This window comes from Microtus pennsylvanicus, chromosome 9, assembly GCF_037038515.1.
Source record: "Microtus pennsylvanicus isolate mMicPen1 chromosome 9, mMicPen1.hap1, whole genome shotgun sequence".
NCBI lineage: Eukaryota > Metazoa > Chordata > Mammalia > Rodentia > Cricetidae > Microtus > Microtus pennsylvanicus.
This window is the reverse complement of record NC_134587.1, coordinates 41,237,532-41,254,027: the sequence shown is the minus strand read 5'-3', so window position 1 is coordinate 41,254,027 and position 16,496 is coordinate 41,237,532. Positions and strand designations below refer to the sequence as shown.

General features: G+C 48.4%; 1 protein-coding gene across 2 annotated transcripts; it reads left to right on the top strand.

Annotated features, from left to right (window-relative positions):
- The first annotated feature begins 800 nt into the window (after positions 1–800).
- On the top strand, positions 801–15,222 carry LOC142857381 (histo-blood group ABO system transferase 2). 2 transcript variants are annotated; one of them, XM_075985519.1, is made up of 6 exons: positions 801–943; positions 8,080–8,203; positions 8,783–8,839; positions 9,151–9,186; positions 9,653–9,787; positions 11,867–15,219. In XM_075985519.1, exons 4-6 carry the CDS (start codon positions 9,152–9,154, stop codon positions 12,555–12,557), a joined length of 861 nt encoding a protein of 286 aa, XP_075841634.1. In that variant the 5' UTR covers positions 801–943; positions 8,080–8,203; positions 8,783–8,839; position 9,151; the 3' UTR covers positions 12,558–15,219. The 2 variants fall into 2 exon arrangements, with proteins under 2 accessions (XP_075841634.1, XP_075841635.1); XM_075985520.1 differs by having other exon boundaries at positions 808–943; positions 8,080–8,146; positions 11,867–15,222.
- Positions 15,223–16,496: the final 1,274 nt, after the last annotated feature.

Below are 16,496 nucleotides of genomic sequence, written 5' to 3'. Positions count from 1 at the left end.
CCACAACTTTGAGTCTTCGAGTCTTCTAGGACATAAGTCAGCTGTGGTAGAGCAGGCCGGCTAGCTCTCAGCCAGGTACTGGAAGCCTGGGAAGGAAGCCTAGGAGAGAAGCAAAGGTCGAGAGCTATGAGGAGGCCCTAAGGCCTCAGTATTCTGGCTCCCAGAGGCCCTGGGGCCCAGGCTTAACAAGGGTAGGAGGATGAAGGCAGTTAGCTGACAGGAATTAGAGACGGCAGAGGAGTAAGAAACATGAATTAAAAAAAGATATGCGGGCACCAAACTCCATTCTGCTCGACCCTGTCACCTCTGGGTGATTCTGTGTTCTCACCTGCTAAAACTGGATCAGGAGAACACAAAGCAGAAGAAGTTGAAGAGTACTCTAACAGACCTGGAAACAGCACCTGCCAGAAAAGAGAACTTGCGGGCACCATGGTCTTTACACAGGACCCATCCCTCTTCCACGCAGGGTACAGTGTCTGCATCCAGCCCAGAGATCCTATCAAGCAGAGGACAAGCCTAGGTCTTGGGACAGGACCATGGGTCTGGAGACGCCGAGGAGTGCATCTGAGTCCTGCGCACTGGAGTTGCTGGATGTAACCGGCCCCTAGTGTTAATGGCCTTGTAAGAAGCTGAGAGTCCCCAGGCAGGAACGGCTCAGGATGCTCTGGGGTAGGCACCAATGGGAGGGGCACCGGAGTACGCGTCCTTAAGCTGGTTGTGTGCCCTGTGTCTGGACGCCACAGGCCGGGAGGGGCGGAGCTTCTCGGAATCAGCCCAACCAATGGCCAACGGCTGTTCTTAGGAAGCTTGGGGTGTGGATCTGTGTTCCCAAGTAGGTCCCTCCGTGAGTCCCTCCCGGCCGTCACCCGTCACCTGCTGCTGTCGTGGTGGGCTGCGCGAGCTGGAGCAAGTGCGGGCGGAGCGATGACGGAGCTGTGTTTGGGTGAGTGACCTCAGCGGGACAGTTATAAAGAACAAACGTTGTGTGCTCCCTCCGAGGCTTCCCTCCTCTCTACACTCCCCTCCCTTTTCTAATCCCACCCGGGAGGCAGCGCTATCTCAGATAGCTTCTGGTGTCCACAGGGAAATGGGAGCTAAGAGCAGAGGAAAGGAGGCCACAGGGGATCCTGCAGGTGGGGTGAGAACCCACCCCTGACTGAGGCGCACCAGGCTTTTCTTTAAACTTTTTATCTCCTTGAGCACTGGACTTAGCTTTATTACACCTTCCGATGCTCATTTTCTCCTCACGCTGGACATTTTGTGTTTTTCTTTGTCCAGCTTGTTCCTTTTCATGATAGACCAGCGTAAGTGATTGCCAAAGAATACAGAGTTAATAGCTCTGTCAACAGTAGGCTGACTTTAAATCTCCTCCTCTACACACACCAATAATCCAAAACTCTTCATTTTAGCCTCGGTCATATTTTTTTTGGACAAGGGCGGACAGCAGCTGCGTTCTTTGTCAAAATATCACAAGAATGGCCCTTAGGCCACTAATATTCTTCCCGTCTGAAACTTGAGCTGGATCCTCATAATTTTACATCGCTCTCAGCGCTGCTGTCTCCCACGTTCTACTAGGATGCACATTAAACCTGGCTTAAAGAGTTCAACCACTTTTGTAGTCCGGGGTTGCAGAGCCCACATTCGGGTTGAAGCCACAGCAATACCCTGCTCCCCGGTATCAACATCTGTCTTAGTTACAGCTGTGGGGGTGGTGGTGGGGCAGGCTCCGGCACTCTCTCCCTCTCTCTCTCCTTCCTCTCATGCTTTTCCACATCTTTTAAATCCCAACAGAATCTTTCAGTACAAGAGTCAAAACGGTTGTATTCCACTTCTCAAGTGAATGAACATAGGTAAAAACGTGTTTTTCATCTCCCTCACATGATTAAACATTTTATGTATTACGGGTAAAAGACAGATTATCCCAAGAACCCACATACATTCATACCCAAGCAACTTGCTAAAGAACAGCTGTGTGGGCAAGCAGAGTGTTCTTGTCACTTTTACTGGCAGGCTGCATTTTGCAGTTACAGAGAAAGGGCCAATTACTTTACTACTTATCTTGAAAGATAATCTTGTAAGGAATCTTAAAGGAGTCACAAACCTAAACTTTTACAAATGAAAAAGAATCAGTCAGCTCTGCTTTAAATCTTTAGGGTGCATATCCATTCATTAGTAGTTTTTTTATGTCAGGATATTGAGGGCAGAAATGGGTTTAAGGGATTAGTTGTCACCTTTGGTCATCAACCAAACCTAGCAAGGAGAGTAGTCAGCCTAAAACAATTGAGCTGCCTTGTTCTTGTTCCCTGACCTTAAAGAGTTCCACACTCAACTCTGCGCCTTTCTCAAACTTTGGCATGTCTTCTTGGGCTTTTCACCTCAAAGTTATTTAACAAAAACATCTTAGTCTAGCTACATTATTTTCAGCTTTGCTTCCGCTGTGATGCACTTTGAGACCTGTGCACACATCTCCCGGCATGAAGGTTAAAAGAATTTAAACTAGCAGAACTATTGTGATTCAATTGTTAATCATTAATTTGAGCTACAATCCATGCAGCTCCTTAGGTGACACTCACAGACCCTGGCAGTGAAACTTTTCTTGTATCTATTTTGGTTTATCAAAACTCTGTATAAGCTATCATTATCATTATCAAATTCGACAGTATTTAGGGAGGGGTCATGTCCTTGACAATCCACGGTAAAAATACCCAATAGGACGGAATGTTTCCAAGCGATAAACACACTACATTACAGGCAGTGGAGATCTCCCTATGTTCACTCACACCACGCTAGATCCCAGAGAAAGAGAGCTGCAGCAAACATGTAGAGGCACAGCAGCAGAAGCAAAAGACATTTCAAGGTCTGCAGTCCCGTGTCCTTGCCTAAACGAGACTGTCGCATCAGAGGATTCCCTTCTGCTGGGCTGACATTGCAGCTCGCTGATCCTCTGGCATGGCCCATGGCACTCAGTCCCCGTTCTGTTGCTGTGAAGAGACACCATGACCACAGCAACTCTTACAAAAGAAAGCATTTAATTGGGACTTGCTTATAGTTCCAGAGCCCTATAGTCTCAGTCCATTATCACCATGTTGGCATACATGGCACCAGAGCAGTAGCTGAGAGCACCATCCTGACCTCCAGGCAGCAGGCAAAGAGTGAGAGAGAGGCTGGGCTGGACATGGGGTATTTGAAACCTTAAAGTTAAACAAACAAACAAACAAAAAAACCAAAGAAACACTGACTGCACTTCCTCCAACAAGGCCACATTCACTCTAACATGGCCATACCACCTGAGCCTTCTCAAGTAGTGCTACTCCCTGGTGACTAAGTATTCAAATATGAGCCTGTAGGGGCCATTCTTACTCAAATCACCAAGTCCGGTTTCCCAGATATGATTTTAATATGCCCATATGCCCCTATAGTCTCAACTCACACCTACATCCGTACAGGGTGTCAGTGCAGGTTGGAGTTAGGGTAGACCTAAAGCTCCACAGACTGTTTGCAGAGTCCAGAAATGGACCCATATGTGTGTAGCTAAGTGACTTTTTTGTTTGTTTGGTTTTGTTTTTAGACCAGTTTTCTTTGTGTAACCTTGGTTGTCCTGGAGTTCACTCTGTAGAGCAATTGGCCTCTAACTCAGAGATCCACCTGTCTCTGCCTCCCAAGTGCTGGGATTAAAGGTGTGTGCCAGCACCACCTGGCAAGATAAGTGTTTTTAAAAAACGATTTAATTTTATTATTTTAAAATTACGTGAATGTGTCTGTGTGTGGGCATGTGAATAGGTACCTGTGGAGGCCAGAGGTTTCAGGAGGTCCTCTTAGAGCTCAAATTACGGGAGGTTGTGAGCCGCCCAGTGTGAGTGTTGAGAATTGAACCGGGGTCCTATGCAAGTGCAGTGTGTCCTCTGAACCACCGAGCTGTCTTTGTAGTGTGACTGAAAATACTTTTTCTTTTTTAGATTTATTTCTATTGTTTGAGAATTTCATATATATGTTTTGATCAAATGTACCCTATATCCCTCCCTTCCATCTCCTCTTCTATTTCTCAACCACAGCTTTCCTCACAACTTCATGTGATTTTTTTTTTCAAAAAAAAAAAAACCCAACACTGAATCTACTTGATGCCACCCGCATGTGCTTGGGTGTGGGGTCATCTACTGGAGCATGAGAAGTCAAGAGGCTGCATTCCTGAAGAAAGTGGACTCTTCTCCCCGTCCCGCCCCCCAGGCTGAGAGTTACCAGTAGTCCTTAGATAGGATGGGACTCCATGAGCCCCCGCCATCTGTTCTGTGATATTTAATCAGTGCTTTTTTTCATTTTATATAATAGCCCCCATTCCTCCTCTCTCCTCTCCTTCTCCCCTCGACCTCCCCCATCCTATCCCCCCGTCCACTCATCAGAGGGATAGAGTCTCCCTTGGACAGTCAACAAAGACTGGTATACCAGGTTGAGGCAGGACCACGCCCCTCCCTTCCGTATCAAGGCTGAAGAAGGTATCCCACCATAGGGAATGGGATCCAAAGAGCCAGTTCATGTACCCAGAATAAGTTCTGATCCCACTGCCAGGGGATCCCCCAACAAATCAAGCCACATAACTGTCATCCATATTCAGAGGGTTTAGTTGGGTCCTGACCCATTGATGATTCAGGAGAGCATTGTTTAATTTTCATGTGTTTGTGGGCTTTCTGGAATTAGTATTGCTGTTGAATTCTGACTTTAAGTAATGGTGATCTGATAAGGTACAAGGGGTTATTCTAATTTTTTTTGTATCTGTGGAGGTTTACCTTGTTACTGAGTATGTGGTCGATTTTAGAGGAGTTTCCATGAGGTGCTGAGAAGAAGGTATATTCTTTTTTGTTTGGGTGGAAATGTTCTATAGATACATGTTAAGTCTATTTGAGTCATAACATCTGTTAGTTCTCTTATTTCTCTGTTAAGTTTCTGTCTGGCAGACCTGTCTGTTGGTGAGAGTGGGGTGTTGAAGTCTCCTGCTATTAGTCTGTGGGGTTTGATGTGTGATTTAAGCTTTAGTGATGCTTCTTTTACAAATTTGGGTGCCCTTGTGTTCGGAGCATAGATGTTCAGAATTGAGACTTCATATTGATGGATTTTTACGGTGATGAGTATAAAATGCCCTTCTCCATCTCTTTTGATTGATTTTAGTTTGAAACCTATCTTGTTAGATGTTAGGATAGCTACACCTGCTTGTTTCGCAGGTCCATTTGATTAGAAATTCCTTTCCCAGTCCTTTGCTCTGAGGCAATGTCTGTCTTTGAGCTTGAGGTGTGTTTCTTGCATGCAGTAGAAGGATGGAATCCATTTTTGTGTCCAATATGTTAGCTGGTGTCTTTTTTTGTAAGTGAATTGAGTCCATTGATATTAAGTGATTGTTAGTTCCTGCTGTTTTTCAATGGTAGTATTTGTGCATTTCCCTTCTTTGGGGTTCTCTGCTGTGAGACTATCAGTTGCCTGTTTTCATGGGTGCAGCTAACTTCCTTGGGTTGGAAGTTAGTTTTCCTTCTGGTGCTTTCTGTAAGGTTGGGTTTGTGGCTAGGTATTGTTTATATTTGGTTTATTCATGGGATATCTTCTTTTCTCTGTCTATGGAGACTGAAAGCTTTGCTGGATATAGTAGTTGAGAAGCTGTTTGTAATTCTTTTTTTTAAAAAATAAGGTTTATTTATTATGTAAACAGTGTTCTGCCTGTATGTGTGCCTGCAGGCCAGAAGAGGACACTAGATCTCACTATAGATGGTTGTGAGCCCATGTGGTTGCTGGGAATTGAACTCAGGACCTTTGGAAGAGCAGCCAGTGCTGTTAACCTCTGAGCCATCTCTCCAACCCCAAGCTGTCTGTAATTCTGAGAGGCCCGACTTTATATGTTGCTTGTCTTTTTTCCTTTTAAGTTCTTAATTTTTTCTTTTGTGTGTTTAGTGTTTTGATTATTATATGATGAGAGGCTTTTTTTTTTGGTCCAGTCTATTTGGTGTTCTGTAAGCTTCTTGTACCTTCGTAGGGATATCCCTTTTTAGGTTAGGAAAGTTTTCTTCTTTGATTTTATTGAATATATTTTTTTGTGCCTTTGAGCTGGAATTCTTCTCCTTCTTCTGTTCTTAGGTTTGGTCTTTTCATGGTGTCCCAGATTTCATGGATATTTTGTGGTAAGCATTGGTTGAATTTAACCTTTTCTTTGACCGATGAATCTAGTTCCTCTATCGTATCTTCAACTCCTGAGACTCTCTCCGTCTCTTGCATTCTGTCGGTTATACTTGTATTTGTAGTTCTGTTCATTTACCCAGATTTTCCATTTCCAGAATTCCCTTGGCTTGTATTTTCTTTATTGCCTCTATTTCAGTTTTCAAGTCTTGAACTGTTTCCTTCACCTGTTTCATTATTTTTTTTTCTTGGCTTTTAAAAAGGGATTTATTGGGGGCTGGAGAGATGGCTCAGTGGTTAAGAGCATTGCCTGCTCTTCCAAAGGTTCTGAGTTCAATTCCCGGCAACCACATGGTGGCTCACAATCATCTGTAAAGAGGTCTGGCGCCCTCTTCTGGAGTGCAGACATGCACACAGACAGAATATTGTATACATAATAAATAAATAAATATAAAAAAAGGGATTTATTGATTTCTTCCAATTTTTTGTTTGTCCTTTCCTCCATTTCTTTAAGGGAATTTTAATTTATTATTTAAGGGGCTCTATTATCTTCCTAAAGTTATTTTTAAGGTCTTTTCCTTCTGCTTCATCTGCGTTGGGCTGTTTGGGTCTTGCTGATGCAGGACCACTGATTTCTGGCATTGTCATATTCCTCTTGGTGTTGTTGAATGTATTTGTACACTGCTGTCTATCCATCTTCTTCTCTGATCAGTGTATATGGAGCCTGAGCCTCTGGGGATCCCAATTGGTGCCACTACCGGTGGGGCCTGTATCCAGGAGGTCACTTTTCCTCCAGGTACAGTTGGGGCCTGTGGCTCCAGTAGCCACTGGTACTGTCCTGTGGGTCCAGTGATGGCTGTCCTTCCAGGTGCTGGTGGGGCCGGTGGGGTGGTTGCTGGTGCAGAAGCGGGGGTTAGTTGGTGGGAGAGGGTACTGCTGTATGGTCACTGAGGGTGTCCCGAGTGGGGGAGGAGCAGGAGCTAGGGCCTAGAGAGCAGGGCTCTTTAACCAGGTGCTCAGACACTCACCTGTGGCTCTGGGTGCAGTTGTGTTTAGACATAAACCTTTAAAAACACACCATGTGAGTGTGGGTGTGCCTGTGAGTGACAGAGGACAGCCATGGGGAATGACAGTCCTTGCCTTACACCTTGTTTGAGACAGGTTTTCTTTGTTGTTCCTTGCTGTGTGCAGCCCAGCTGACTGTGAGCTTCCTGATTCTTCCACCCCCTCCCACCTCATCACAGGAGTGCTGGGATTCCAGATGTCTGGCTTTTCCTAGGCTCTGGGGATCTGAACTGAGGTCCCTATGCTTGTGTGGCTATGACAAAAGCTTTACCCGCTGCGCTCTTCTCCAGAGCCCACACCTGAGTCTATTTAGATCTATGTCTTTTAGGTCTATTTGAACTTGATTATGAGAATACATAACTTCTAGAGACGTGAAAGTCATCTGAGGTATTAAGGGTCAGTGATGGTACACTTACCCAATACTCTTCAGCCCTGGGTTTCAACTCCAGCGTGAGAAAAAGTCCTAGAACAGACCAGCTGCTGGCCCTGTGGATGTGAGTCTACAGGGGACAAAAGGGGAGCTTCCCTAGCCTCCTCTGATGGAGCTGCAGTGACCCCAAGATATTCATTTGGTTCATTTCTTTTTACCCAGGGAAGGAGTACTCAGTGTTATGAGGACATGGGGCCCAAGGGGATCCTGAGGGCTCAAGGGAGCAGCTGGAGTCAGGAGCAGGAAGTAAACAACTTTCCCCTCTGAGTGCTCAGCCAGGCTGGAGCCTCAGCTGGCATTGGGGCTGCCTGAGATAGGGCACAGTGGTGGGTGTGGTCCTGGGGATGACCTCTGAATCTCAGGAGAGGACTGGAGGGCGGTCAGGCCCAAGAAGGGGGTGAGTAACTGGATTCCATGCTGCTGTTTTTCAGGAAGACAAAGATACTACTTGCTTCACCTCGGGATCCTCCTCACAGTGCTCGTCTTGGTCTTCTTTGGGTGAGAATCCAGGCTGGTGAGGAGCAGCTCCCGAGACCCTGATGGAGACCCTGAGCCGTGAGCATGCCTGTTTCCATGGCCGTGATTTGGGTGCTCTTGGCCACTCCCATGGTGGCAGGTCCAGCTTTTGCCTGTCCTCATGGTGAAGCTTTGGTTGCAGGACAGTTGTCTTCCTCTGATTCTGCAAATGGGTCTGGGTCTGGATGCTCAGTCTTTGTTCCTAGCGATGTGTTTGAGGGGGTGGCCCTGGGGAAGGAGAGGAAGGAAGGCCTGGGGACTGAGCTGCAGCCTTCTCTAGATGCAGATGGTCTGTGAACACTCACAAAGGCAAGACACTGCTATGTCTACTGGGGATTCTGTGGACACGGCCAGGGAATAGTCCTTCATGTGACCTTGGGCAATAGGTACCTGTAACTGCTGTAGGCATCCAGATTCCGACCTTGTCCCCAGGGTCCTTCTTCTTGCCACCTCTCTTCCAGTGGAGGTGGGCATGCTTAGTCTGTCTCGTGGCTCTCCATCCCCACTGAGAACTTGTGTGCTCACTGTGGTTGGTACAGTGGTGCATTTTGGAGGGAGGGACATGCAGTCTCAGGTCTGTGTCTTGAACAGCTGCCCCTGTGCACACCCTTCCCACAGCTATGGGTTCCTGAGCCAAAGAAGTGAGGAACTGGGAGACTCAGAGGCTGTGTCTAGGTGAGTGGGTGTCATGTGTGTGTGCTGTCATATGACTCTCTCTCTCTCTGTGTGTGTGTTGCTAACTAGATGAACTTTCTGTTCTATGCTGCTGTGTTGCCTCTGACTTTACGTGGATGGGTCCAGTCCTTGGCTAGACTGCCCAGAGCAGCCTCTGCTGCCCCCTGCTGTCCATAAATATATTCGGGGTGGGAGCACTGCTGTCTTTCCTGTCTTCAACCTCATTTTCCCTTTCGTGCCTGCTCATTCAGGTCTGTTTGCATCTCAGTGACCTTCCTGTCACTTTGAGCTCCTGTGCTTTCTTTTTGCAGGATGTCCCATGCCCAGCCAAATGTTCTGACACCCAGGTGAGTAGATTTAGTCAGTGCCTGTGTAGTGCAGGAGTCGCAAAGGTACGGAAGGACGATTTGCTTGCTCGGGGAATAGTTCAGAAGTACACCTGAGGCCCTGGGTCAGTCTCCAGCACTGGAAAAAAAAAACAAAAAACAAAACCAAACTCAGAGAAAGCCCAAAGCCTGATTATGCTTCTCATTGCCCTCACCTTGCTAATCCTTTCAGAGTGTTCATTCAAATCTGGAACCCAGAGCATCTTCTGGCTCCCATTTCCCATTTGGGCTTCTGGTCCTTGTTTCCTGTCTCTGTCATCAGGGGTTTCAGATGGTGGCTGCAGTGGCAGTAAACTCAGTTGCTTTTATGACTGTGCTGGGGTTGGAATGGTGGGCAGCCCCGGGGGAAGCTGAGGGTGTGGAATCTGAGAAGGGTTCCTGCAGATGTGTTTGGTCACATGTTGCCTCTGGCTCTCCTCCCATGTAGTAGAAATGATGTTCTTGTCTTGACTCCGTGGCTGGCTCCCATCATCTGGGAGGGGACCTTCAACATCGACATCCTGAATGAGCAGTTCAGGCTTCAGAACACCACCATTGGACTGACCGTGTTTGCCATCAAAAAGTAAGCAGAGGGTGCTGGAGAGATGGCTAGAGGATAAAGCACTTTCTTAAGGACATGAGGACCTGAGTTTGATCCCTAACACATATGTAATGGCTGGGCATGGAGTCACACCCCTGCAATCCCAGTACTGTGGCTGTTGGGGAGAGACAAGTGGATCCAGGCAGCTTTCTGGACAGCATAGGCAAACAGTGAGCTTCAGAGTCAGAGAAGGAACCCTGTCCAAAGAACAGAAAGAAATGACAGAAGAAGTCACCCAAAGTCAACTTCTGGTCTCCACACAGGCACACAGGCAAGGAAATATGAATATATACAATGGGCATGCACACACACACAACACACACACACACACACACGCACGCACACACACAATTGTCAAGGTGGAGGCCAGGCATATCACATATCAGTTTGTATTTAGGATGCAGTGTGGGTGGGGCTGGTTCACTCTGCCGCCTTCCTGATGGGCTCACAGGGGAATGAATCCAGCACCGCCCCCTTCCGGAGCCTGCTGTCCCTCTCTGTGTGCTCACAGCCAGGTGCCATTTACCTCCCTCAGTACACACTTTAGGTAGGTGTCCTCATCCCCACAGCTGGCAGCAAGGACCAGGATGCCAACAGAGCTGTGACCACTAATGTGTCCTCAGACGCAGGACAGGGTGGACAGTGAGGATTGCTTGAAACCGTTATCCGCAGCCCTGTGTGCAGTGAGTGACAGACCTGTGAGGCCTTGAGACTCTGGGTCAGGCTGACTCTGGGTCACAGGCAAGAAACTTTCTGTATAGGAGCCTATAGAAGGGGGGCAGTGTAACAGTCCCGTGCCGAAGGCTGTGGGGGACTAAGAGAAGCCATCTGTGCTGCCAGCATATGAGAAGGGGCACTGTCCTCTGCAGTGCTGGGTGAGATCCAAGGGTAGCTCCGAGCCCTCCGTACTAATCAGACATGAGACAGGTTTGGAGCTCAGCTGGAGGGATCGTAGGCACCTTGAGAATGCCTGCAGTGCCAGGGACAGAGGACTTTACAGTAACAAGACACACACACTACCTTGTCTGGGTGCTGCTGGGGACGTGAGCAAGAGCCCTGCCAGGGGTGGGTAGGTGCTCTGTCTGTGGGAAGAAGGCCTCTGAGGGAACTAGCTGGGGCCTATGGTCACCTTGACACAGGGAGCACAGCCACTTGCCTGTTTCTGACCTTGAAGTGGGGAGACTCGGCACACTTGCTAGGTGATGGGATCCCCATTCCCATGGTGGTGGCGCATGGCCCTGGGGGTCATCAGGGGAGAAGCAATCATCTGAAGCAGGTGAAAACGTCTTGGGCTGGGAGAGGATATAGAACCTGGGTTACAAGCCTTTGCCCTTGGACCTGAGGGTTGGGATAGGCTTGCCCTTCTTTCTAGGGCGTCTGTCTCCCCTCCCTGCGTACTTTGAGATGATTCTTCCTCTGGTGGAGTAAATGTGGATAGAGTCTTAGGGACATAGCGAGTTACTGAGTGCCTTCTCCCCAGCACCTTCATGTCTCCGATGAGGAAGGTCTGGGATACAGAGACCCCTTCCTTTCCTGAGACAAGGCATTGAGAGTGCCACAAAGGAGGGGTGCGGGTACCAGGCCCTTACAGATTCATCCAGTTCCTCCAGGGTTTAGAAAGTGGGGCCCTATTAGCACAGGCTCTGCTCAGGCTAATGCAAGGGTGTGGGATGTGGAATGTGTTGGGAGGGAGCTGTCCCTCTCTGGGGAGGGTGACAGACTCCTGGAGAGGTGGCCTGCTGAGGGGCTTGCCAAGACAAGAGATATCTTCATGGCACGTGCCTAGAACCCCTGGTCTGGAATCATCTCTGCTGCCTGGTTGAAACCTTCCAGGGTGCTTCAAAGGAACCTTAGTGTTCTTTGCTAACATTTGCACCCTTCTGCAGCAAAGGAGGGTGAGGTGAGGAACAGCCTGCAGACTGCTCAGTACAGCTGTAAAGTGGGGATGCTGTTGCTTCAAGCCTCATGGTAGCCATGGTTTCTGCAGCCTGGGCCCCCGCCCTGGTTAGTCTTGCCCTAGCTGTGTTAAACCTCTGCTTACCCCTTTGTCATCGTCCACAGGTATGTGGTGTTCCTGAAACTGTTCCTGGAGACAGCAGAGCAGCACTTCATGGTGGGACACAAGGTCATCTACTATGTCTTCACTGACCGTCCTGCCGAGGTGCCGCAGGTGCCCCTGGGGGCAGGACGGAAGCTGGTGGTGCTGACCGTGCGCAACTACTCCCGCTGGCAGGATGTGTCCATGCACAGGATGGAGATGATCAGCGACTTCTCTGAGCGGCGCTTTCTGCAGGAGGTGGACTACCTGGTGTGTGCAGATGTGGACATGAAGTTCCAAGACCATGTGGGTGTGGAGATTCTCTCAGCACTCTTCGGTACCCTGCATCCTGGCTTCTACAGAAGCAGCCGAGAGGCCTTTACTTACGAGCGGCAGCCGAAGTCCCGGGCCTACATCCCCTGGGATCAGGGTGACTTTTATTACATGGGGGCCTTCTTTGGGGGATCAGTGGTGGAGGTGCACCGTCTCACCAAGGCCTGCCATCAGGCTATGGTGGAGGACAAGGCCAATGGCATCGAGGCCGTGTGGCATGATGAGAGTCATCTGAACAAGTACCTGCTGTACCACAAGCCTACAAAGGTGCTGTCCCCAGAGTACGTGTGGGACCAGCAGCTGCTGGGCTGGCCCTCCGTCATGAAGAAGCTGAGATATGTGGCTGTGCCCAAGAACCATCAGGCAATCAGGAACCGATAGCTGAATTCCTATCGGAGAGGCCAGGCTTATATCCAGGGTCACTCCAGGCTGTGTGGAACTGGGAAGATTTGAGAGACATAATGAAGTGTCGCCATCTACCCCACTTCAGGGTCTAGCAGGCCCAGTACCACTTGTCTTACCCTACACTGAGCCCATGAGTTGCCACCCTCAGCTCCCACTGTGTCTCTAAGCTCCTTCTCAGTGAGATGTAGCAAGAGCTTGCAGAACATGGGAGAAATGCTGTCATGCAGTTACCTGAGGGCCTGGGCATCCCCACTCAGCCTGTCCCTCCCTCTGCTGAGAGGCTTGGCAGATGGCCAGTGCCCTTAGGAATAGGCAGGAGGTCAGGGAGACTCACAGCCTGCAGGCCTCAGAGGTGCTTGGCTCCTGCTCAGCCCAGCTGGCAGATCAGCAACCTGTGACCATTGCCTCTGCTCAGTTTTGGTTCATTTGGGAATAGCTAGTTATCCATCCTGGGAATAAGTATATTTCTAGTATATGAGTATATATTTTCTTTAATTTTTTTTACAATTAATTTATTTGTTTATGTATTTTTTTAAGGGCTGAACGCTCTGTCTGCATGTATGCCTGCAGGCCAGAAGAGGGTACTAGATCTTATTATAGATGGTTGTGAGTCCCCATGTGGTTGTGGGAATTGAACTCAGGACCTCCGGAAGAACAGCCAATGTTTTTAAACCACTGAGCTGTCTCTCTAGCCCTCTTTTTACTTTTTTGAGGTACTTGGGATTGAACTCAGGGCCTCATTGATGCTAGTCAGACATGCTACCGCTGAAGCCCAGGGTATTTCCTAGAGACACGTGACTGAACTTGCTGAGTGTTGATGAAACTCCAGTTTCATCCAAAATTTTCAATATAAAAGATTGTTACTTTTTCCCCCCTTTAACAGTGTTGTGATCAAACTCAGTTCCCAGTATAAAATTTTATATTTTTTTGGATTTTTTTCTCTTTTTTTAAAATTTGTTTTATGTGTCTGTTATTTATGTATCTTGAGCCTATTCATTTCCCTGTCCCTTTGCATCTACCCCCTGTCCCTGCTCCACCCCCAAATAAAACAAAATTTAATAGAACAAAAGGGGGTAGTAAGAGAAAAAATTTAAGATCTTATCATGGAAGCTGCAGTATGACGCAGTGAGTCACACAGTAAATCCCTTTGTCCAAATACCTTTACTAGCAAGTGTTCATCGCAAAGGGTCACTGGTCTGGTCCAAAGCTTCTGGTCTCTACTACACTGTTGATGCTGGGCCCTCACCGGGACTCTCATTTGATGTCCTGTGTTGCCCTGTGTTGTGGAGGTCCTGTAGCTTTGGGTTTGGGGGTCAGGCTCATTCCATTTGTGCTCCAGTAGGTCATAGACGGGGTGAATGCTGGGGCCCGCCATGTCCTAACCCCAGTTCTGGGTCTGGGCTGCTTCAGGGTTGGTCTGACAGTCAGCTCTCCCCCATCTTCACTACCAGGGAGAGCTCTCCAGCATTGCCCCAGATAATTCACCTCCTGCAGCAATGAGCAAGATATGGGGGGGAGGGCTGCTAGTCCTTCTGCTTCCACACCCGCGGGGTCAGCCCTCCCACACCCGCACCATTAGGACAGCTTTATTGCGTTGTTCAGGTAAGGTAGACGGGCCACTCTTCTGAGTACTGCCAGCTGATGAGGGGTAGGCACAGCCCTCCTACTCTTATGACCCCAGGGCCAGCTCCTCTACCTGTCTCAGGGCATCTCCCCTCCACCAATGCTACCATGTGTCTGATGAGTAACTGAGACAGCTCTCCTTTGCTGGTAGCATTGGGGCTGAGTCACCCTCCCCTCTGAGCACCAGGCAGACCTGTTGTGCTGCCTAGGTGAGGGCCAGGCGGGGCCTATTTCCTGAGTGCTGCAGTTGGTAAGGGGGAGGGTCAGCTCTGTAGGTGGTAAGGAATGAGGGGTGATGAGGGCTATCTCTCACCTTCCCATACCACCACATGCCAAGTTAGTAGTGGGGACAGCTCTCCCATGCTTACAACTTTGGGGCTGCAGGAATCCTCAAGGATGACCCCAGCTAAGACTCCTAGCAATGGTGGAGAGGGTGTCTGAACTGACTGTCTCTAGTAATGAGACTGGTGACTACCCTAATTGTCAGCAAAGACCCCCATCCAGTAACTGACGGAAGTAGATGCAGAGATCCACAGCTAAACACTGGGCCAAGTTTCTGGACTCCAGTCAAAGAGAGGGAGGAGAAATTATATGAGTGTGTGTGTGTGTGTGTGTGTGAAGATCATGATGGGGAAACCCACAGAGACAGCTGACTTGAGCTAGTGGGAGATCATGAACTCTGGACTGACAGCTGCGGAGCCTGCATGGGACTGTACTAGGCCCTCTGAATGTGGGTGACAGTTGTGTCTCTTGGTCTTTTTGTGGGGACCTTGGCAGTGGGACCAAGATTTATCCCTGGTGCATGAACTGGCTTTTTGGAGCCTACTTTATACAGTGGGATATCGTGCTCAGCCTTGATGAAGGGGAAAGGAGCTTGGTCCTGCCTCAACTTGATGTGCCCGGCTTTGTTGACTCCCCATTGGAAGCCTCACCCTCTCTGAGGAGTGGGTGGGGGTAAGAGGAAGGTGTGGGGGAGGGGGAGGAGGGGCAGGATGGGGAACCGGGATTGGTATGTAAAATGAATAAAAATATTAAAAAGTAACAGCTTTGAGACTGGCTAATCCATACCTCTACCAACAAGGTTGGCTCTATTGTGTTACCCAGGTGAGGTGCAGGGCCTGCTCTCCCAAGTGTTGCAGCTGGTGTTACTTTTTTTTTGTTGTTGAGGCAGTATTTCTAGTAGCTCCAGCTAGTTTCAGCCTTATTATGTGGCCAAGGATGGTCTTGAACTTCTTGCATAAACCTCTGAAGGGCTGGGAGTATAAGCATGCTACCACACTTAGTTTTGATGTTCTTAATTTTCTTAAAAATTATTTATCTTGTTCCAAAATGGTTTCTGGGCCCTGAAGTCTTTTGTGTCCTTGGTTGGTTTTCCATTTCTCACATTGTAAGGATCTTGTCTTTTTCTGTGACAGGATCCCTATGTATTCCTGACTGGCCTGGAATTTGCTACTAGACCTGGATGGCCTAGAACTCAGAGATCCACCCCCCTCTGCCTGTCACCGCACCTGGCCATGGCAGGTCTCTGGGCATGGGGGCTTGACACAATCTAGTAGATTAGGAGGTAGAGGGCTCAGGGCAGACCCAGGAGGGATTCCATTGGTATCCAGCATCTTCTAGTGAGGCACCAGTGCCAAAGTTTCTAGTTTTACCAACAAAGTACCTACAGCTAGTGTCCAAGTGTTTATGCATGTTGACTGTGAAAATTATTCCATATTCTTATCATAATATCTAGGAAACTATCCCACACACATAGACAAATCCACAGAGACAGGCATATGCAGACACAGATTTGGATTCTCACCGACTGTGCCACATGAATACACAGAGATACAGATGCACATGTAGAAACAGAGACACACAAACACATATACAAAATATGCCTCTCCCACAATGGCACAGGTTCACACACAGACACATATGAGAGCAGACACAAATATGCACACACACTGGTATATGAATACTTGTATACACAAAGAGAGACACACATATCCAGGCACAAAGAGTGTACTAACATACATAGAGAGACGAAAATTCAAAAACACGCATACACGTGAACTCCCCCCCCCCCATGCCCATGTGCCCTCTCATATACATACATGGACAGAAGTGTAGAGTTCCACTTGTTCACAGGCACACCCACACTTCCACATGTGCACAGAAGCAAGGCAGTGGATTTGCACTGTGCTGTGGCACAGAACAGAGGACCGACGGGAGTTGGGTAATCTGGGAGACTTCAGTCTGGTCTGAGCTCCCAACTCTTGGAGCCTGAACTGAGAGGAATGAGACGCT